We start from the raw sequence: 23,944 nt of genomic DNA on the forward strand, positions 1-23,944 counted from the left end.
CTTCCCAAGGGGTGAATGGATAAACAAACTGCAGTGCAGCCACACCATGAAAAGCTATTCGGAAACAAACAGGAATAAGTTATTAATATGTGCAAAGATCTAGAAGGATTTCAAGGAAATTATGCTGAGTGAAAAAAAAGATCAATTTAAAAAAGTTATGTACTGTATGATTCCATTTTTATAACATTCTTAAAATGACAAAATTAGAGAGATGGAGAACAAATAACTGATTACCAGCGGATGAGGGGGTAGTGGGTGGAGGACAGTGGATGTGATTATAAAGGGGTAGCATGAGGAAGTCTCATGGTAATGAAAGAGTTCTGTGTCTTGATTATGGTGGTGGTTACACAAATCTACACTTGATAAAACTGCATGGAAACACACACACATGGACACACATATAAGAATGCACATTATTGAAAGTGCCTAAAAAAAAAAAAGAATGCACATTAAAAAAACTTTTTGGACTGCACCAAAGTTGTGGTATTCTACTATACCACTAGTATACTATACTAGTTGTGGTATTCTACTTGGTCATGCAAGATGTTATCAAACCAGGTGTAGGGGATACAAGTCTTCTTTTCCTTCTTTCCCCAACTTTCTGTGACTCTATAATTGTTTCAAAATTAAAAAAAAAAAAAACAAAAACAAAAAAGAAAAAAGCTAGCCAGGTGCTCCAGATTGACAACTTCAACAGTTATTTTTTAGTTATCTTTGTATCAAGTCACTATAACACATTAAGCATTTGGGATTTTCTCAATCCTTTTAGAAATCCTGCATTTCTTTGACCTTTACGATGTGATGCTTTTATGATACCCTTGTGACCAATCTTGATATTCTAATACTTTAACAGTGTTACTAGAAATCTCTATCCTTGGTTCTGTTTTTTCTTCTCTACATGCCCTCCATGGATAACCTTATCTATTTGTGCCATTTTCTCTATTATGTTCTGATAGTGGGTCCTATCTCTTCTCCCTCTGCTCTTAAAACACAGATATTAGCCGATCCTATCCACTTGTTTGGCCCTCCTGAACCTCAGACACTCGCTGTCTGGAATTGAACGCATCTTCCTGCCAGAACAGAGTTGTTTTTCTTCCTATATTATTCAACTTAGTAAGTGGAAAACCAAAGTTCTGCAAGATATTTGCAAGTGAATCTTGGGATGTATGGGCTTCCCTAGGGTCACAGTGGTAAAGAATGTGCCTGCAACGCAGGAGCTGCAGAAGACTTGGGTTCAATCCCTGAGTTGGGAAGATCCCCTGGAGAAGGAAATGGCAACCCACTCCAGTATTCTTGCCTGGAGAAGCCCAGGACAGAGGGGCCAGTGGGCTACAGCCCATAGGGTTGCAAAGAGTCGGACGCGACTGGACTGACCGCACGCCTGGGAGGCATGCTAAGTGATCTTCCCTCACCCATACAGCCAATCAGTTTCCCCGTCCTGACTATTTTACCACCTACATCCGTCACCTCTGCTTTCCCGTTACATTTCCGCCATCAGTGCCTGAGATTCTCACCTTCTATCTACAACTAGAGCTTTCCACAGAATTATTACTAACCAGTCATTTTTTTTAACCCCCTTCCCTAATCCTCAATCTAAAATTCAAAACTAACTCAAGTTTTGTTTTTTGATCTAATTAATGAATTGTGATAGTACATTTTTATTTTTACAAATTCAACTTATCAGCTGTTTCCTTAATGGCTTACTGATTTGTATCACACTCAGAAAGGCTTTCCCCCTTAAAGATTTTTAAGCTGTCCAAATCTTTTTGAATATTTACAGCTTAATTTTCAAAACATGGGTACTTGCTCCACCTGCAATTTATTTTGGTGTAAGTTATGAGAGATTGGGAGCCAATTAAGCCTTTTCTTTCCAAGGGACTGGCCAGTTATCAACACCACTCACTGAATAATTTCACTAATTTGAAATAAAACATATACTGTAAATTCATGTATACATATTTGAATCTCTTTTGATCCTCCTATTCCTACATCAGGCCACACTGTTTTAATTACTTCAACTTTAGGATACATTTTACTACTTGGAGAAAACTCCCTGTTCCTCACTGTTTTAAGAAATGTCCTGGATATTCTTATATACTTAAGTTTTCATATAAATTTCTATTCAGTAAAAATCTTATTTGCATTTATTAACATTCATGTTAGCGATGAAATGAGGGAAAATAGACATCTTTGCAATCTGAAGAATTCCTTTAACATGAACTATGTTTGTATTCTCATCTACCTAAATGAGAACTCAGAATCTCCCCGAGTTGGAATTCAAACTTCACAAGTGCAAGACTTTCTGCTTGTTTAGTTCTATGCTACATTCCCAGTTTCTAGAACACTTTTTGGCACAGGAGAAGCACAATACCTATTTGTTGAAAAACTGAACAAATAAACAAATTATTCTATTATTTAGGCAATAGAAACCCATTATAAATAATTATACATAAATCATATAATTAGATAGTCTAGCTAGGAAAGGCTGCTTTGATCATGGAGAGCTGGCTGGATTAGAGTAAGGAGAACATTTAAAGAAGCAATTGCTACAGTCCAGGATACAGATCATGAAAACCTTCAAAGGTGGAATCAGTAGGTTTTGACGAGTAAGTAGATGCAGAGAATAAGTGAAAAGGACGGACCGTGGTTAACTAAGGTTGCTACGTTGGATTACAAAAGTGATAAAAGATAACAGAGGGAGAGTATGGAAGAGTAACACATGTGTTTAGTGTTGGGGTAGGGCAAGGAGGCCGGAGAAGGCAACGGCACCCCACTCCAGTACTCTTGCCTGGAAAATCCCAGGGATGGCAGAGCCTGGTGGGCTGCCATCTATGGGGTCACACAGAGTCGGGCACGACTGAAGTGACTTAGCAGTAGCAGCAGCAGGGCAAGGAGGCAATGAAATGAATTTAGTTTAGAACATCCTAAATTTGAGACACGTAAGGGATGTCCCAAGTGAAAATACCTTTTGGAGCAGATTGGTAAATTAAATCTAGGTTGACCTGGTAATAAAGCCAACTTCTTAAATATTATTTCACATTATATTATTTTACTAAACACAAATGAACTCCTCCTCTGAAAAACAGATAACTAAAATGGGGTCTCAGGATGGAAACAATCTTTAAGGAGGCTTGAATACAGTGTGCAAGAGTACAACACAGTGTACACTATATAAGACAAATTCAGAGAAAGGTACAGTCACCTACTGGGTTAAGTCCCTCCCTTCATGGAGGGACAGAGACTGCAGTATAGCATGCATACTGAGTTTAAGCATGGATATAAGCATAATGTACTATGGAAATGTGTGTGTATATATGTATATGAACACACAAATGTGTATATGTATATACACACAAATGTGTGTGTATATATGTATATGAACAGATGTAGATGCTTGCTCCTTGGAAGGAATGCTATGAGGGGACAGTGTATTAAAAAGCTGAGACATCACTTTGTCTAGCAAGGTCCCTATAGTCAAAGCTATGACTTTTCCAGTTCAGTTCAGTTCAGTACAGTTGCTCAGTCATGTCCGACTCTGTGACCCCATGAACCACAGCATGCCAGGCCTTCCTGTCCATCACCAACTTCCAGAGTTTACCCAAACCCATGTCCATTGAGTCGGTGATGCCATCCAACCACCTCATCCTCTGTTGTCCCCTTCTCCTCCTGCCCTCAATCTTTCCCAGCATCAGGGTCTTTTCCAATGAGTCAGCTCTTCGCATCAGGTGGCCAAAGTATTGGAGTTTCAGCTTCGACATCAATCCTTCCAATGAACACCCAGGACTGATCTCCTTTACAATGGATTGGTTGGATCTCCTTGCAGTCCAAGGGACTCTCAAGAATCTTCTCCAACACCACAGTTCAAAAGCATCAATTCTTCAGCGCTCAGCTTCCTTTATAGTCCAACTCTTACATCCATACATGACCACTGGAAAAACCATAGCACTGACTAGATGGACTTCTGTTGGGAAAGTAATGTCTCTGCTTTTTAATATGCTATCTAGGTTGGTCATAACTTTCCTTCCAAGGAGTAAGTGTCTTTTAATTTCATGGCTGCAATCACCATCTGCAGTGATTTTGGAGCCCAGAAAAATAAAGTCAGCCACTGTTTCCCCATCTATTTGCCACGAAGTGATCATGTACAGATGTGAAAGCTGGACCATAAAGAAGGCTCAGCACTGAAGAACTGATGCTTTAAAATTGTGCTGCTAGAGAAGACTCTTGAAAGTTTCTTGGACTGCAAGAAGATCAAACCAGTCAATCATAAAGGAAATCAACCCTGAACAGTCACTGAAGGACTGATGCTGAAGCTGAAGCTCCAATACCCTGTCCACCTGATGCAGAGAGCCGACTCACTGGAAAAGACCCTGATGCTGGGAAAGATTGAAGGCAAAAGGAGAAGGGGGTGGCAGAGGATGAGATGGTTAGAATAGCATCACCAATGCAATCGACATGAATTTGAGCAAATTCTTCAAGACAGTGAAGGACAGAGGAGCCTGGTGTACTGCAGTCTATGGGTTTGCAAAGAGTTGGACACGACTTAGTGACTGAACAACAATATCAGAGTATTACAGGGTGAATCTACAGCAAGTTATTTACATTATGGCAGAAGAGGTAAGTTTTGTTTCAGTCAAATAAGAATCTGGCCAACCAAGAATTTCATGCATGAAAAATCTTTAAACAGAGAGTGGAATCATTTTTATATTTAGCTGTAGCCTTCATCACCAAAAAGGTACATAATGAATTCCCAGTCTAATTGTTCAAATTTCTCTATAAGGATGAGTCCATGTAAAACAGTGCCTTGCTTTGATGATTTATCTTGACTGTCCTCCTCACCGATTTCTCTATTTCTTTTCCCTTACCACTTTGACCCTGCCTCTCGGAGCTGACCGTTTTCGATATGATTACTAGCTTCCACAAGATATGACTTCACCACTCTATCCCCACCACACATCTTCAGACAATGACCCTCCCACCTTGGCCCAGGTTCCCAGAACTATTGATTCTAGTATATTCTCTGCTTGTCCAGATAAGTAACAGAGTGCATTAGAGCTTGATTTTTGAGATGGAACTGAGTTTTAAACAATAAAAGAGACCTGGAGTCTTTTTCTTTCCAAAGCATTACATTTCACAGTCACAATCTCAATCCACAACTTTATCGACAAAGGCGATTTCAGGGTATTAGTAGAGATCATACTTCTTTCTTGTAGCCCAAATGGTAAAGAATCTGCCTGCAATGCAAGAGACCAGGGTTCAATCCCCAGGTCGGGAAGATCCTCTGGAGAAAGACAATGGCAATCCACTCTAGTAATCTTGCCTAGAGAATCCCATGGATGGAGAAGCCTGGCATACAAGTTTTCGGGGGTGCAAAGAATCGGACACGACTGAGCAACACACACACACACACACACACACACACACACTTCTTCCTAACAGTACAACTTAAAATGGGGAATAATATTCTAGAAAATAAAGATTACATGTGCAACATGGGAATACAAGCTCCACGAGGGAAGGGATTTTTCAATTCCATCCAGAACAGTGTTTGGCACAGAGTAAGGGCTCAGTAAATATTTGCTGCCCTAATAACTAAATTCAGAGGAGGATTTTGTTGTGTTAGAGTGTATACGTAAATCGCATAGCTATGCTCTGAATAGAAGCTGAGCAGCAAAGATTTCACTGGGAGCACCCAACTCTATATGGGAAAACAGTGCTGTGTGAAACAAGGAACAGAGGACTAAGGGTCAGAACACCACTCCCTTAGGTTTATTACACAGAGCATGTTGCCTGTTCACCTTTGAGCTACAAGCTCCTTATTTGTAATATAACAACCCACTCCCTAGGATTGCTATGAGAACTAAACAAATGAATACAGATGAAATGCTTTCCAAATGAAGTGTTCTACAGTAAAAAAAAAAAAAAAAAGAAAGAAAAGGAAAGAAAGAAAAATAACAACTGCTCTAGTCTTTTGTGTTTCCAACGGAGTTAGCTGCCCACAATTCCCACAAGGATGACAGCTTTATCCTTAAGTGACTGTTCCCTCAATATTTGCCACATATGATATAAATGGATTATTTTCCTCTCTATACAAATAGACCTTTTACGTTCATTTGAAAAAATAAATATGGCTAGAGGAAAATGAGCAAAGGACAGGAGAAATTAGCTAAAAGGAAAAAAAATCAATAGGTGTGAAAAAATGTACAACGCGTGACAATTTCATGTCTATAACACCTCACAGCTCTCTGGAGCTTCTGCTGGGATCTCCTGTGCCAGTGATTATGCTCCAGGGTTTTAAGATACCAGCCTCTTCCTCAGTCCTCTGCAATATTATTCTGTAGAAGGTCACAACAGGGTAAGGAATCCCCTAACAGGGCCTGGTGTTACTGGGTTTCCCTTCAATTCAGCAATTATGCACGGAGCACAAGAACAAGGCACTGAGATGTTAAGAGAGGTCCAACTATGTGGAAAGTCATCTCCAGCATTAGGAACAAAACCTAACAGGTGACAGAGACATTCAGTACTCCAATACAAGGACAGTGCACCCTGAGGAGGAGACAGGAGGGCTCTGGCCCTTGTCAACTGTGCAGTCTTAGGCAAGACTCTCAAACTCTCTCAGCCTCCATTTCCCCATTTATTACAACACGGGACTAACAACAGTGACTTATTCATGAGGCTGTTATAAAATCAGCCAAAATTAAGTATTCAGCAGACTACCAAGAAGATAACCAGCTTTCAATAAAAGTTAACTCTTTTCTTTAGCATTATTATTACTAAATGACATAACAAAATTGCATAATCTTGTGATGAGTAATGCTTCCCTGGTGGTTCAGTCGGTAAAGAATCCACCAGCAACGAGAGAGACGTGGGTTCAATTCCCTGGGTTGGGAAGATCCCCTGGAGGAGGGCATGGCAACCCACTCCAGTGTTCTTGCCTGGAGAACCCCCATGGACAGAGGAGCCTGGTGGGCTACAGTTCATGGGGTCACCAAGAGTCGGACATGACTAAGCACAGCACAGAATGAGCAGCAGGTTCTAATGGACAGGAACACAGTGTGACAGGAGCGTATGCAAGGAAGATTTTAGTCCCAACTGCAGAATGGGAGTAGGGGTATGGATCTAGAAGGATCTCATGGAGGCAGTCAAAGCTGAAATATGCCCTGGGGGGGAGCAGGAATTCAACAAGAAAAACTAACAGGGCAGGGCTCATTCCTGACCACAGGAGCAGAGAGCATTGCTAAGAAACTGCAAGAAGTATAGTGTTCAAGGTGATGGCCACGTGTGCAGGCACAGGGGTGTGATACAGGGTCTGTCATGACTGCTTCCTCTAGGGAACAGGCTGCCGTGGATGGTCCGTCTTACCAGTGACATCTGAAAACATCCAAGTTCATACTAAGTAGGGCAACTAGGTAAGTAAAAATGACTGAGGTATAAAACCAAGACCTGGAGGGAAGAATTCTGCCACTCAGAGCTAACGCTGATTAAATATTTACTATCTCCCAGGTACTAAACACTTAGCATGTGTTAAGTAATTAGCCTTCAACTAATAAAAATAAATGGAAAAAACAAAAGAACAAAAAAAAGTTTTTTTTAAGTAAAAAATAAAAACTTGGAAACCAAATGCAATATGTGACCCTGCATTGGATTGGATCCTGGTCATTCTTAAAAATGTTACAAAGGACATTAATAGGACAATCGGTGAAATCTTAATAAAATCTGTAGATAAAAAAAAATAAAAACTTAGCATGAATGATCAGATTTAGTTTCCCCAACAATCCAGTATGGTGGATTCTAAAGTCCTTATTTGCAAGGACTGAGGGTATAAACATGTGGAGCTACTTGCCTAAGGTCATGCAGATGACAAGTGATGGACGAGGGATTCAAACCCATGTACGCTGTACCGAGTCTGTGTGTTACTACTAAGCTATCCCCCTCGTGCAGAGGAGATAAGCACTCTGGACAGGGAACCAGAGGACTAGGTTCTAGTCAACATCTACCCCTAAATAGCTGCGTATGACTTGAGGAAGCTGCTTCACTCTCTGGTCTGGTTTTCTCAGTTATAATATAAACAGCAGGAATAAACGACACTTATAGTCCCTCCTGCCGTGAATAATTTTTATCACCCTGAAAGACATGACTCTGACAATTGATACATAAAACAGCATCTTGGGAAAATGCAGATTCTTTCCACAACCTCTCATACTTTATACTGTATATAAAGTACACACAGTATAAAGTATACTGTGTATAAAGCACTAGGTGTGCGACTCAGCATGGGACACGAAGTTCCTGCACTATCCAGTAGGCCCCTGTTGAAAGTGAAAGTCGCTCAGTCATGTGCAGCTACACAGTCCATGGAATTCTCCAGGCCAGAATACTGGAGTGGGTTGCCTTTCCCTTCTCCAGGGGATCTTCCCAACCCAGAGACTGAACCCAGGTCTCCCACCTTGCAGGTGGATTCTTTACCAGCTGAGCCACAAAGCAAGCCCAAGAATACTGGAGTGGGTAGCCTATCCCTTCTCCAGGGGATGTTCCCGACCCAGGAATCAAACCAGGATCTCCTGCATTGCAGGCGGATTCTTTACCAACTGTGCTATGAGGGAAGCCCAAGGTCCCTGTTGGTTATCTATTTTACACACAGTAGTGTGTATATGTTTGGAGAAGGAAGTGGCAACCCACTCCAGTAATTCTTGCCTGGAGAATTTCATGGAAAGAGGAGCCTGGCGGGCTGCAGTCCATGGGGTTGCAAAGAGTCGGACACGACTAACACACACACAGTGTGTATATGGTAATTCCAGCCTCCTAATTGATCCCTTCCATAACCCCTACTTTTCCATTTTAACCTTATTTTCTGTCTGCAAGGCTCTTTCGTTCTGAATTGAGCCACTAGGTGGCTAGGGAGAACATAGGATGAAGAGGTTTGGGGGTAAAGAGTCAATATTATACAATAACTTGTAAGGGAAAAAAAATCTGGAAAAGTCTGTGTATGTGTGTGTCCACACACATAGCTGAATTGCTATGCTGTACACCTGAAACTTCCATGATACTATAAATCAACTAGACTTCAACAAAAACTTAAAAGAAAATAAATAAATCTAGGGGCTTTCCTGGTGGCTCAGTGGTAAAGAATCCACCTACCAATGCAGGAAACACAGGTTTAATTCCTGATCTGGGAACATCCCACATGCTGAGGAACAAGCCCAGGTGCCATAACTATTAAGTCTGTTCTTTAGAGCCTGGGAGCTGCAACTATAGAGCCCATGTGCCACAACTATTGCACTGGATTGTCCTAGAGCCTGTGCCCTGCAACAAGAGAGGCCATCACAGAGACCACTGCAATGAGAAGCCCACACACTGCAACTAGAGTAGCCCAGCTCACCACAACTAGAGAAAAGCCCACGCAGCAATGAAGACCCAAGTACAACCAAAAAAAAAAAAAAGAAGAAAGATACTAGAAGCAGTCCAAGAGACTTCCCTCTTATTTCCACCCCCAGTACACTCAGACACACTCATACAGTCACCGAGTCATGCAGATCCCATCCCACCAACATCTCCTGGATCTGGTCCACCTTCTCCATCACTACTCCACTGCACTCTCTGCTGCCTCACTGTTTCACTGCTTCTTTCTTCCACTGTCACTCCAAAGATGCCTCTCTGTCTCCAATCTCACTCCTCCAGGGCAATCACCTTCAAATGCAAACTGGTTGTCTTCCTTGCCTAAAGCTTGAGAACCAACCCGGAACCGTGAGCTCCAGGGGCCAGGTTGGAACTCAGGTTCAGCTTAGCCCATAGGAGAAGCCTTTCACCATGAGCCTCTCGCCTCTAGTTTCATCCCTCTGGACGGGCTTCACTACAGTCTCAGAACAGCCTCTTACACGGTCCTGACAGCCAACATGATGGAAAGCTCTTCTCCCTTCTGGCTGGCCATTACTCAGCTTCTTCAAGTGGCCCTGCCTGATCCTTGCCCCCGTCTAATATAAATCTGCACCCTGTGCTATGTCTCCACATAGGCTACAAGCTTCTTGGGGACAGCAGCTCTCTGTCCCTGTTCGATCTCATTCCCAGCCCCGAGCAGCAAGAGACGTGGAGCAAGAACCCAGGAACTGCTTGCTGAGTTTCTCCCACTGATTCCAGGGTCAGAATCCTGGGAGAGGAATTACCCTGTGGCTTATGCACAGGCTCATCTTAGCCAGTCTCCTTTGATGTCAGCTTGCCTCTGGACCATGACACACAGGCCAAACTAATACCCACCAACTCCTCAGATGAGCATTGTGTGTTCATCTGGACCATTGAGCTAGACAAGAATAACTTCCTTCCTAAGACCACCAGCTATTCCTATCTCAAGTCAGGCCTGAGAAACACTTAAGTGCCAACTCCTAACATACAGAGGGAAGCAATGGCAGGTGACTCAGGAGATTCAAGGTTTAATACTGAAGATACATTCTTTAGCCTCTTCCTTGTGGACAGGACCTAGGTCCTATTCACCTTTGTACAGTCAAGAATGCCTCGCAAGGTAGTAGGTGCCAAAAATATATGACATATGAATCAAACTTTTGATAGGGCCAGAATTCTGGATCTATTGAATTTAGACACCATTACATGTAATTTTGAATGATTTCCTTAACTAATCTACAATCTCTTTATTTTATTCATCGTTGTAATCTCAGTGTCTGAGATTTCCTTCTGGAGAAGGAAACGGCAACCCACTCCAGTACTCGTGCCTGGAAAATCCCATGGACCAAGGAGCCTGGTAGGCTACAGTCCATGGGGTCACAAAAAGAGTCGGACACAACTGAGCGACTTCACTTCACTTTAACCTCAGTGTCTAGCACAGTGTCTTAAGCATAGTAGCCATACAATCAGCTTTTGTTGAATTGCTCTGAACTTGTCAAAGCTATCCAGCAAATGAGTTGGTGGCAAGACAGACCTCACCAGTTATCTAGTGACAGTTATCTTGCCAGTAACAAGAGCCACTCCACTCACTCAAGAGATGCAACCAGAAGAATCCCTCCTCTTATACAGACAGTCCACCACTTCCCACCAGACCTGAGGGTAAAAGAACCTGGACAGTGGGTCTTGGAATCTTCTATCTTGTATGTCAGTCAGTTCAGTCACTCAGTCATGTCCAACTCTTTTGTGACCCCATGGACTGCAGCATGCCAGGCTTCCCTGTCCATCACCCACTACTGGAGCCTACTCAAACTCGTGTCCATCGTGCTGGTGATGTCATCCAACCATCTCATCCTCTGTCATCCCCTTCTCCTGCTGCCTTCGATCTTTCCCAGCATCAGTCTTTTCCAATGAATCAGTTCTTCACATCAGGTGGCCAAAGTATTGGAGTTTCATCTTCAGCATCAGTTCTTCCAACGAATATTCAGGACTGATTTCCTTTAGGATGGACTGGTTGGATCTCCTTGCAGTCTTTGTATGTACAAGGGACTTTGTATGTACCAGGCCACATTGTGTATGTGAAGACCAGTGTGTGTGAATAAGTATGTGCATCAATGTATGGACAGTTTAAAACTGGCACCAACATCTGTATGGTCAGGACGATATTCTAGGTTAACCATTGGCTGGTTTTCTTTAGTTATGCCATGTTGGGAGCCCATATTCCTGGATATGGGCCATGTGGTGTAGGTGTATCAGAACAAGTCTCTAACCACAGGTGGGAAATTATAACCTTTGACCATAACTCTGCCAGTAACTAGTTGGGGCTCAGAACCTCTAAACCCTCTTCTTTCCATCTGTAAATAAATAGAGTATCTACCTACTACACACAGCTGTTACAAGGAACACATAAGAGCAAGAAGCAAAGGTGCTCTGAAAACTATGCCATACCTTATACACATGCTCCCTGTATATGCATGTGTTAGCAGTTCCTGGCTTGGCTGTCCCTGCCCTGGTTTGGAGACAGCATGATGGCTCCCTCAAGACTCTCTCCCTCTCTCCAGAAACCCTGGGAGCAGAGGGTAGAGGTAATGGGATAAGGGTCACTTTCTGTTTGCATGAGCCTTCTGCCCTGTCACCCCTGACTACACCTCAGGACGTGCTTCTGCAGCCCTGGTTTGTTTCCATGGAGACAGGAAGCTCTGCTTCTCTTCAAGCCTAAGCTAATGGTTTTCATCAAATCCCATTTCCTCCAAGACAAGTAAAAATGCGACAAAGCTTCTAACCACAATTCCTGTTTAAATATACTGAGACTCTCAAACATATCTCTGAGACCTCTACCCACCTAGGCCTGTGCTTCTAGGATGGGTGCCACAGTCACCTTCACAGCTGGTGGGCCATGAGCACTCGTGTGGGCTACCTGCCCTCCCTTACTGGATTCTTACCATTTGCCCAACAGGATCTCCTCCTTCCACAGCTCTTTTTCTGCTTTAGGAAGCCTCAGGGCCTAACATTAAACTGCCTGCAGGTCACAGGGAACATGTGCCCCAGAGATAAAACCTTCAAGTTTCTCCCTGGTTTATACATGGAACTCCCAACCAACCCCTTACCCCAAGCAGAACACCTACATCCCCATTCAGGGGCATGTGAGAACCAGATAAAGCGAGAGAGAGAACCCACACCCCCCACCACCCTGTACACAGAACTAGCTGCTGCCGAACCGTCTACAGACACACCAGTGGAACCACACAGGTGTTGAGTATCAGGAGAAGGAGAAACCAGGACAGAACTATTCCAGCTCCAGTCCACAAGGCCCCTATTGTTAACACTCTCTTAAATGTCAGAATGTCTTCACACCAGCTGTTCCCAGCTGCTGCTGTCACCTCCGAACCTTCTCCAGAAGTGCTAAGGAGGCATGTGCCATGCTACTTCTGTTTCATCTCCCAACCTGAGGAGGCCGCCTTCTGGTCAGAGAGGAGCGCACAGTCTCACAGTGGGCTCGAGCCTAATATCACAGGCTACTTGGATGATAGCCACCTGCACCTAACAGTGAGAGAAAATGAGCATCAATATTATCAGAGGGGGTAAGAGCTGACAGCTACTCCATGCCATAGCTGGGCCTCGGCCTGGGAGAGGGATATTGCTATCCCATTTCACAGGGGAGAAAGCAGGCCCAGAGTAACTTGTCCAAATGCACAACACTAATAAGCAGCAGGGTTAGGATTTTACCCATGGAAGAAAAAACCATGACAAACCTAGACTGCACATTTAAAAGCAGAGACATCACTTTGCCGACAAAGGTCCACAGAGTCAAAGCTATGTTTTTTCCAGTAGTCATGTATGTATGTGAGAGTTGGACCATAAAGAAGGCTGAGCACCAAACTGATGCTTTCAAACTGCAGTGGTGGAGACGACTCTTTAGAGTCCCTTGGACAGCAAGGGAGATCAAACCAGTCAACCCTAAAGGAAATCAACCGTGAATATTCATTGCAAGAACCGACGCTGAAGCTCCAATACTTCAACCACCTGATGCAAAGAGCTAACTCACTGGAAAAGACCTTGATGCTGGGAAAGATTGAGGGCAGGAGGAAAAGGGGACAACAGAGGATAAGATGGTTGGATGGCATCTTCGACTCAATGGACATGAGTTTGAGCAAACTCCATGAGATGGTGAAGGACATGGAAACCTGTCATGCTGCAGTCCATGGGGTCACAGAGTCGGAAACGACTTAGTGACTAAACAACATGACTATCAGATGCCAAAGTTTGCACTTCTTCCAACCTACCATGCTTTCCCACCAGGGTAAATATGTAGAATTCAAAGAGGCAATTCCAAACTAGTGCTAGTACATCAGAGCAGACACAGTCAGACACAGGATTGTCTTTCAGTGCCAGTGTTCTGTCCCCTTCCAGCTCTGTCAAGACACATTCTCAACCCATACTGGAACTTTATCTGGAACATCACTGACTTGTTATTCAAAAGTGAGAATCTGACTTGAATTTTTCCAACTAAAACATGGACACACTTAGGAAATAATTAAGGACAAAATGTAGCAGATAAGATGATACAAATGGGAGAGTATCCCCTCAGTAGAAATACAAGAAGAAAGAAGTCTGTGGTCAGACCCATCCTGGGCAGCATTAAAATAGAAGAGTTGAGTTTCAGTTACAGGATATGCGGAGACAATTACCTACTGAACATAAAGGATGTCAACGAATGCTCACTGAATGAGCACCTACTTAAGAAATCCTATTACATCTGTGACTCTCCGCTCCAGACACACACTATTAAGAACTCCTTCACACTGTCTCCTGCTTTTCCTTTATAACCATTTCACAAGTCACCCAAGGCTCTTAGCATACAGAGTTGACTAATACATCGGAGTTTTCTCTTAACCTTCTGGCAACTGGTCTCCCCCCAGGCCAATCCTCTTCCTGGGGCAAAGAGATTGGTTTCTCCCTCAGGTCAATGTCCCATACAGACCTTTTGTCCTATACTGTGTGTGTGTGATCATTATAAAATTTACTTTCTATTTTTGTGAAAGTTATGCATGCTGTGCTTTAAAGTCAAATATTTTTTAAAGCTTATAGTGAAAAAACAGCAGCCCACAGCCTCACCCTTTCTCACTCCTGAATCTGACTCCCCATAGGCAACCACTTGTAATTCTTTTACCTGCTTCCTCTAATACTCATTTCCAATTTTCTAAATATTATTCTTATCCAACTGCTACTTGCTAATCTTTCTGTTTTAGGTATTGCTTATGGACTTTCCCATTGTGGAACCTAGGATTTCAGTCTCTGACATTCCCTTCTCCTCCTCCTACTTATTCTCTCTTGTGTTCTCAAGGCAACCATAGCACCATACGGGCTGTCTCAAAATCCAGTGTGAACAATGCACATCTGACTGACAGTTGAGCTGTATGGAGTACCTACTTCGCTTATATTCTTTTGGTGATAATACTTCTGTATTCTGTGGAATTCATTGCTTAGATTGATATATGTGTGTGCAAATACATACAAATATTTATATATTCATATATAGTTTTGGAAAAAACATTAAACTTTTCTAACTATACTAATACACATTGGGAATTATTAATTCTATTTTTTCTTAAAGATATCATTTTTAGAGCTTTCTGTCATTCTACTCAAGTCTGAACTTGGTGATCCCTAGACTTTCGGACAGTTAGCATCCTAGACTTTCCTTCATCATCATCCTGGAAAACTTTCTTCCTCTCTAATGGATCTCTTGTTTCCATGAGAAGCGTGTCCTTCTCCTTCCTCAATGAATTCCTTATTTTTAGTGACTCGCATTCTCCAGTAATTTCTTCAGAAAGAGTGTCTCAAAATACTGCAATTTCATCCTCACAAATTAACTGCTATTTTGGCTAGGTATGGAATTCTATCTTGGAAATTTTTTTCCTTCAGAAAGTTTTAGGAGGTTTTCTATTGGTTCCTAACTTTCAATATCATTGAGAAGTCCAAAGCCATCCTAACTCCAAAGCCATCCTAGCTCCAGATTCTTTATAGATAAAATTCATCCCCTTAATAATCACCAGAAGCTTACAGAATATTATCTTACTCAGATGCTCTGAAATGTCATGATTTATCTTGGAGTGGTCTTCTCTCTTTCATTGTGTTGAGTTGTCAGTGGGCATTTTTTTTATTAATTCATCCGTTCTCAGTTATCTCCATACCCACTTCCCATTTCCTTGCCATATAAATAACTGTTACATTATATGCAGTGTATACTTTTTAATGAATTTTTACAAACTGTGTACATTTTTTATTTATGTGGATGATACTATACTGTCTCCTTCTTGTTGTCACTAAACTCTGCTTTCAATGTGTACATGGTCTTTGTTGCTCCTAACTGCCACATAATATGTCATTGTCTGCATCCAAGAGACAGCTCACTACTCTCTTAGTTATGGATACCCAGATTTTTGCTAAGTCTCCACTATAAAAACCTAATGACAGAAAGAGTGTCTTTGCACATGTATCAACAGATCTTTTAAATTTGGCAATGTGAGTTTACTAGTTCTAAGAACATTTTTGGCATTTTTCTTTATTAATTTCTTTCTATCCATTTCCCTGTTTTCTTTATGGAATTTTTATTAGTTCAATGTTGAAACAAATCTTTGGTTTTCTTATTTTTGTTCTACTTTCTGTGCGATTTAAACTTTATAGTCCTACCATTTACTGTTTATTACATTTTTATACTTTTTACATTAATTCATTGTACATTAATATAAATTTTACATTAATTATTTTACATTAATTTCCAAATGCTCTCAACTGCTAAGTGTTCTTTTTCCTAGCAATCTACTATCGTGTGGATAATCTCTTCTATCTCTGCTGATATTAATTATGCTTTTAAAAAATTACTTTCTGCTCCCTTCATTATTCATATTCCCTCAAGCTCCTTCTACCTATTTATTATTTTGATTTGTCTTTGTGTTGGACCTTTTCTTTGAATGCTGATGACCCCTAACTGTGTTCATATTTAAGATCAAGGCACAAAAGGCTTCTTGGAAGCTCCTGTGAATGGTTGGGGCTTATAGCATGGCGGGGGGCGGGGTGTAGTGGATGACTCAGAGAAGGCAATGGCAACCCACTCCAGTACTCTTGCCTGGAAAATCCCATGGATGGAGGAGCCTGGTAGGCTGCAGTCCATGGGGTCCCTAGGAGTCGGACATGACTAAGCGACTTTACTTTCACTTCTCACTTTCACACATTGGAGAAGGAAATGGCAACCCACTCCAGTATTCTTGCCTGGAGAATCCCAGGGACGGGGGAGCCTGGTGGGCTACCATCTATGGGGTCACACAGAGTCCGACACAACTGAAGCGATTTAGCAGCAGCAGCAGCAGTGGTGACTAGTACTTGCCTCTCCCGAAGATGTGTCCACATCCTAATTCCTGGAAGAACACTCCCTTATTTGGAAAAAGGTAATGTAATTAAGGATCTTGAGATGAAGAGGTCATGCTGGATCATCCAGATGACACTAAATCCAACAACAAGTGTCCTCATAAGAGAGAGACAGAAGGAGGTTTCAGACAGAAAAGGAGGCAATGCAGCCACAGAGGCAGAGACTGGAGTGACATAGTCACAAGCCTCGGAATGCCTGGGGCCAACAGAGGTTGGAAGAAGGAGGAAAGAAATTCTCCCCTAGATCCCTTGGAGGTAGCACCACCCTGCCAGATTTTGGCCCTCTAACCTCTATGAGACAGTCTCTCTCACACTTTTAAACCACCTGATTTGTGATAATTTGTTGCGGCGGCCAAAGGAAACTAATAAGTGAACTTCACCACAAGTGATGGGTCAGACCATTTTTCTGGTCATCGTCAAATATCAGGATACAAAGGTCTTTTCTCTTCAGATGGATGGGTTTCCAAAGAGGAATGCTGTGAAACCCTCTCCCCCTCCTTCCCCAGACTGCTACAGTTCTGAGAGCCAAGCAGTAGAATTGGGCTGGAAACATGACATCCAGTTTGTGGACTTTCAAATAATACTTCTGTTTTCACTACAAGAGATCAACCCCATCTAATATTAAACTCTGTTTAAACATGGTGGGTTAAACCAAGTTGGTCATCTCCTGTGTGTCCACAAACCCAAGCTTTTCTGATTCAGCCTTGACAGAGAGGAAGTCTTCTAACCAGGGCAGTGTGGGGTTGGGTGGGGCAGACATCTGTGAGTATTGTTTGGTTGAGGGAAGGACATATCTAAATGTTCCTCACAAGGATTTATGAAAAATCTTGTTTAGCATCCCCCATAACCCAGCTTTACATGATGCCTCAATTCCTGACCCTTTCTTGGCATTCCTCATTGTAGTTAATGGAGCCTCAGCTTTCACGCCACTAGATTAGTTATCATTTACTCTCTGTCTCAAACATTTTGTTGGCAACTCTCATTTGTTTTCATACCCTCTCCTATTCTCTCTGTCACTGTGTCCTTCTCAAAATTTATTTCCTGTGTTTGTGGATGTACAAGAGATACCAACTTGGTTCAATCCACCATGCTTAAACAGAAGCACCACTTTATAAATTTCCATTTCAAGAACATTTGCCATTCAGACAAGAAATTATGTTCAGTTTTGCTCAGAAAACAGAAGACCCTCTCCGGCCCTTCTATTTTCTCCTTTCAATTCCCAAAGTGAAATTTCCACTTAAGTTAAATTAGGTCACATCATAGTCTTCTCACTCTCCATAACAAATCTCATTTCGTCATGTTGGCTTATGGGGTGGTGCTCCCCTTTCTGAATACTCCCATGTATTCTATTTTATTCTATTACATATTTTGAATCCCAAGCAAAATCCCAATCCTTTATGAAACCATTCCTGATAACTTCAGACTATATAGATTTGTCCCTTCCCCAGACAAATGAACTATATCTTATATTAGCAAGTAAACAAACTTCTGCTCCCTGTTTCAAGTGTTGTCTTTTCAGCAAAACATAAGTTTTTTTAAGGGCAAAAACTACACCTTAAACTTTATGTGCTCCTTGTAAAGCTTATCATGGCATTGAACACTGAATGTTTGTTAACTGATGTACAGTAATTCAAGCCACAAATATGAAATTTGATGTCCAATACAAGATAGAGTAAGAACCTTTTGAGGATACAGTCTGTATCTTATTAAACATTATATGCCTAACAACCAGCACAGCATTTGACAAAATTGGTCTCTCTTGAGTGATGGAATGAAAGAATGGATAAATGGACCCTCACTACATATCATGTTCAATGTTGTACCAACTTAAGATTTTCAATTCCTAAGAATACTAAAGATGATTAAAACGACTGTATTCCCAGCACCTAGAGCAGCTTTCGGCCCAAAGGAGCTGCTCAGTAAATGAGGGTTGCATGAACGAATTTGCAAGAAGTCCAGAGCATTAGTTTATAGTCAGAGAGAAGAGAAAAGAGAAACATCTGGCTTACCCGGAAAGCACTCCCAGGACGAGGTTGAGAACAAAGAAGGATCCAATGATGATGAGGGGGATGAAGTACAGCCAATTCCAGGTGGCTCCTAAGGCATCATTGGTCTGAAAGAAAGAAAAATGGTTCTTTAGTATTATACTTCATCAAAACCATCTGCCAGGTGAAGGCCTCCATTCCCACAGCTTCACATGTAGGGTTATGCAACAAGTACAGTGCAATACAGACATACATTGCGTTGCTTCACTCCCGATTTGATGTGATTGTAGGTTAACTCATTCTCCCATGTATACTGTGCAGGGCACCATGTCACTGTCACACAACAGCCTGCGTTTGAATAGTCTAATATCCTCACCCAATGGATAACAGTCCAGAAAGGTCAAATATTTTTCTAAGATCACACAAATAATCACTGGTTTTATAGTGTTTGGTGATGTGGGTTCTAAGCCTTTCTACTCTAAATTAAGCAAATTTTCAGAAGACAGAGGCAAGTATGTCCATCATTTTAGTCCAGGGATTCTGGTAAGGCTATGGCAGGCTGCTTGGGAGAAATGAGTGTTATCCACACCCTGCTCAGCTGCTGACCCTGGGCTCTGGCTTCCTTTCTTCCATCTCATCATGGTCCAACAGTACACAGCTAGACCAGGCCAGGCCTTGGGAAGGCTTTTGAAAAACAAGGAATAAATCTAGACTTGAAAAGGGATCCCTTATTCTCTCTGTAATGCTAACACATCGTGAACTAAACCCCGCATGGAAATCCACATTCTGGATTCTAATACCACAAGTGTGATGCCAGGTCTCTGAATGGTAGAGGTTGAGGGAGGATCATACCACGTGCCTCAGTCAACTCCCCCAAAAGAAAAAAATCAACTCTTGGTAGGATTTCTCATTAAGCACCTCGAAACGGTTTTGGAACATTTTGAAAGTCCCATCTAACACTTGGATCTCTCAACTAAGCTTTCCCTTGACTCTCTCTTCCCATGATATCAACCCCAAATCCTTCTAATTAGTCCACCTGAATTACATTTTGCATACACAGGGCTTTGAAATCCCTCCCAATCCCATCCTACTCTCTCACACACAAACTTTAATACTTGTTTGAAACTCAACAGTTTCCGGAAAGATATCTTATTCCCAATTCACTGGAGAAACAAGGCCATCCAAATCAAACGCCATGCCTAAAATTCACACACTAAATTAGCAAAATGAAGATCCGAACTCAGAATTTCTATGGCAAAGTGTTTCTTGTCCTGATGTACCTTTTTCTCCCTCTCACTTTGCCAACATATTTTGATTCATCATCTTCCTGCTTCCCGTGGACTTCTATGACATTCTATCTTGTTTTTCCCCCAAATTATCTCATTTTCCTTCTGCTTCCCAATCAAATATGTCAGCCTATAAAATACAGCCTCCCACTGATCATGGCAACTATCACTGCACAATAGATTTTTCCATTAAAAAACAGCTTCTAAGGCAACCTCTTTCACCAAACTTGTCTCTTTGTCTTGCCCCTACACTGTTTAGAGAGGTAAGTTTGCAAATGAAGCAGAATAAGAGATAAAAACAAACACCTTCTGAACTGAATGAACAAAAGCAGAGACCTGACAATTTCAGTAAATAAGAGCTAGTGTTTTGGTTCAACAGGTCTGGTGAGTCAAATGCAAACAAAGAAGATGTGGGCCAGACCTTAGAGGAAACAGCTCCTGGTATCAGAAGGAAGATGCCAAGGCCTACAGGGGGTTTGAATGTACATCAGTTCAATTCAGTTACTCAGTTGTGTCCGACACTTTGCGACCCCATGAACTGCAGCACGCCAGGCCTCCTGTCCATCACCAACTCCTGGAGTTTACTCAAACTCATGTCCATTGAGTTGGTGACACCATCCAAACAGCTCATCCTCTGTTGTTTCCTTCTCCTCCCACCTTCAATCCTTTCCAGCATCAGGGTCTTTTCAAGTGAGTCAGTTCTTCACATCAAGTGGCCAAAGTATTGGAGTTTCAGCTTCAGCATCAGTACTTCCAATGAATATTCAGGACTGATTTCCTTTGGGATGAACTGGTTGGATCTCCTTGCAGTCCAAGAGACTCTCAAGAGTCTTCTTCAGCACCACAGTTCAAAAGCATCAATTCTTCAGAGCTCAGCTTTCTTTATAGTCCAACTCTCATATCCATACATGACTACTGGAAAAACCATAGCTTTGACTAGATGGACCTTTGCTGGCAAAGTAATGTCTCTGCTTTTTAATATGATGTCTAGGTTGGTTATAACTTTTCTTCCAAGGAGCAAGTGTCTTTTCAACAACTCTGTGGCTTAGACAGTCACCCCCACCCTTAGCCCTCTTTGGCAGCAAGAACTCAGTCCGCTCCCAGGACCCTAATCAGGGCTCAAGTGCCAATATGCATTAGTTGGTGTCAGCAATAGCAATGATGAAATTGTGGCTTTTAAGCTCTCTTTGGTCCCAGGAGTGACTGTGCTGTGTCTTGAGGATGGGGAGAGCAATTTCAGTTGGGTGACTATTTGCCAAAGATGTTGCAGAGTGAAGACTAATTCCCACATTGTGGTCTTCTTATAGCTAGCGATCTGTAAGATGCTCACACGTTCTGCGGAAAATGAGCTTCTGGAATCAAAGAAACTCGGGAAACACAGCAGATTTTATTTTTGCATTAGCCTGTGAGAAGACCCACCCAAAAGAAATAGTATTCAAGTTGTTTCCTCCATCATTTCTTATGATTCCTTGATTACAAACCTCCTTTTCAACAGAGACCTATTAACACATCAGAAAATACAGCCTGTGAAATATAGGGATAGAAGGACTCCTCTCACAGGCCAAGAGTCTCGGATGTGCTTTCTAACTCTTCTCTAAAATACTCAAGAGTGTTGTGAGAATGTTTTGGTTTTGCTTTAACCTACATTAAGGCAAGAGACTTCACTGTCTGCTCATTTCTGTACCTGGCATCTGACAAAGTGTTTGGCACACACAAGTGCTCAGCCAATCAATAAATGACCATGATTTGAGTAAAATGATTCTCGGGTTTAAAATATGCCAAAAATAAATTCATTCTGATATTCTCCCCAAGCTTTATCTGAATTACATTTTAAAAAGTCATCCACCATGGTATTGGAGCCTGTGGAATGAGAAGATGAGGAGAAAAGAAAGAGAAGGAGAAAAAGAATATCTGGGAGGACCCCGGCATCATGCCCTAGGGGGTTATTAAGGATGACTGACAGCTTAAAAGGTTTTTCTGGAGAAAGCAGCTTGACAGCTCCCCTAGATTATTCACAAACCTTTTAATAGACCTGCTGCACCCTCTTTACACCTTCCTCCTCTCCCTCCGGTTTCCTCTTAGCTCTTCCCCTCCCATCCTTCCTCTCCAGGTGGCCTTACAGCCTCACCTCCATGCCTGTCGGTGGATCAATGACAGGTCCACTAAGACAAGGGAACAAACCTCAGCAGGAAGTGGGCAAGCTTGGGACTTCACGCCTCCCTCCTCCAAAATGGCAAGGTTCTTTCTGATGCTAATTAGAGTTTCAATCTCTTTCTGATTCATCATTATTACAACCTTAAAATTGTCCGGTGTAGGAGAGACAACTACTGCAGTATCTTTTGAGATGGAAGAAGAAGAAAGCACTCGGCAACCCTGAAGGCAGCAAGGGCCCTGACACCATATGAGGTGGGAGTCAGGAGCGCCGAGCAGAAAGTTGCCAGTTCAGCTCCAGAGTTGGGACTGTGCTCCCTCTGGGGTGGGCATGTGTGTCTGTGACACAGCAGGCAGTGGGAGAGCGGAGGGGCTGCCTGCGTGAGAGGAAGCATCTCCCCTTCCCTTCTCTCTCCCTGGTACCCACCTCCCCCAACCCACCTAGCTTCTGTGATCCCAAGCACCTTGGATGTGGGTGCATCACACTTCATTCTCCCTACCGATCCTTCCCTCAGGGACAGGAACAGTCACGCTAAGAACTCCGTGCAAGACTGAGGGAAAGAAGACCCACAGCTCTCCCAACACGGTCCACTGATGTCTGGCTCCAGGAGAGAGTGAGTCTTAAGGTGGAAGCTTCCCTGCCCAGCCCAGTATTATGGAGCAGCTTAAGTATAAACCAGCCCCTCCTTGCAAAGAAGGCTTGACAACGCATTCCAGCCTCCTCCTTCGCCACCATTCATGGAACACCTACTCTTTGGCAGGCAGTACCCGAAGAGAGCTTTTCTTTGGAGCAGTGTCCTCTTATTTAAGATGCTGAGTCTCCTCCCACTGACCCAGTCAAGCCCCTAGACTCGACAGGCTGCTGTCCTCCACTTCTCTCACCTCCCCGTTCTCTGAGTGACGCACACACACACACGTGTGCAGGGCGGGGGTGATGACAGACAGACAGCGCATTGGAGGCGGCGGCCCACCTGCACAGGCAGTGCTCGGCGGTAGCGGGCCTGACACAGTGGGAATGTGTTCCTCTGGGAACCTGCCTGCCTGGGGGTGGTGAGCCCACCCACTCCCTGGGTAAACAGGCACACATGGCAATTATCACATTAATCTCTGGGGGATGGGGGAGATGGCGGAGGGCAGGGGTGGGAGGAGCTAGATTGGGGAGAAAGATGGGCATGAGGATGGCAGGAGGCAGGGGGCCCCAGGGTTTTCCGGGCACAAGGCTGAAGGCAGGGCTAGCCTCCATAGTGGGAAGCAGGTCTCTACCAGGGTTCGACAGGGCTCTCTGGAAAACAGGCTGAAGAGCCTCCTCCTGGATGTCCCTGCCATTCACAGAGCAGCTTCCACCAGGGAGCAGCTTCCATTCAGGGAGGCTGAATGACCTATGGCTGCAGAATTGGGAGGCTGATGAGTTGGGACTGGGAAAATATGGGGGTTCTTTCAGGGGGAAAAAAAGGGTCCTTCCAGGGTGGGGGTAAGGTCTCTCAGATACACCTACTCCCCGGGCTGGAGGCGCCAGCAGGCAACCCCCAGCCTGGACCCCAGCAGGGTTTCTCGGCCAGTGCATCACTAATATCTTGGGCTGGATGATTCAAGGCTGGGTTGGGGAGGAGGAGGCTGTCCTGTTCACTGCATTTGCAGGATCCCTGGTTTCTACCTATTAGATGCCAACAGCATTTTTCCCAGTTGTGACAATACCAAGTGGCTCCA

General features: G+C 43.0%; 1 protein-coding gene across 1 annotated transcript in view; it reads right to left on the reverse strand.

The window, feature by feature from the left end:
• CACNA1E (calcium voltage-gated channel subunit alpha1 E) overlaps window positions 1-23,944 on the reverse strand; it is a 520,667-nt gene that overhangs the window by 137,332 nt on the left and 359,391 nt on the right. The window contains exon 9 of the mRNA XM_020908964.2: window positions 18,825-18,928. Coding sequence (XP_020764623.2) covers window positions 18,825-18,928 — 104 coding nt within the window. The remainder of the gene's footprint in view (window positions 1-18,824; window positions 18,929-23,944) is intronic.

This window comes from Odocoileus virginianus, chromosome 11, assembly GCF_023699985.2.
Source record: "Odocoileus virginianus isolate 20LAN1187 ecotype Illinois chromosome 11, Ovbor_1.2, whole genome shotgun sequence".
NCBI lineage: Eukaryota > Metazoa > Chordata > Mammalia > Artiodactyla > Cervidae > Odocoileus > Odocoileus virginianus.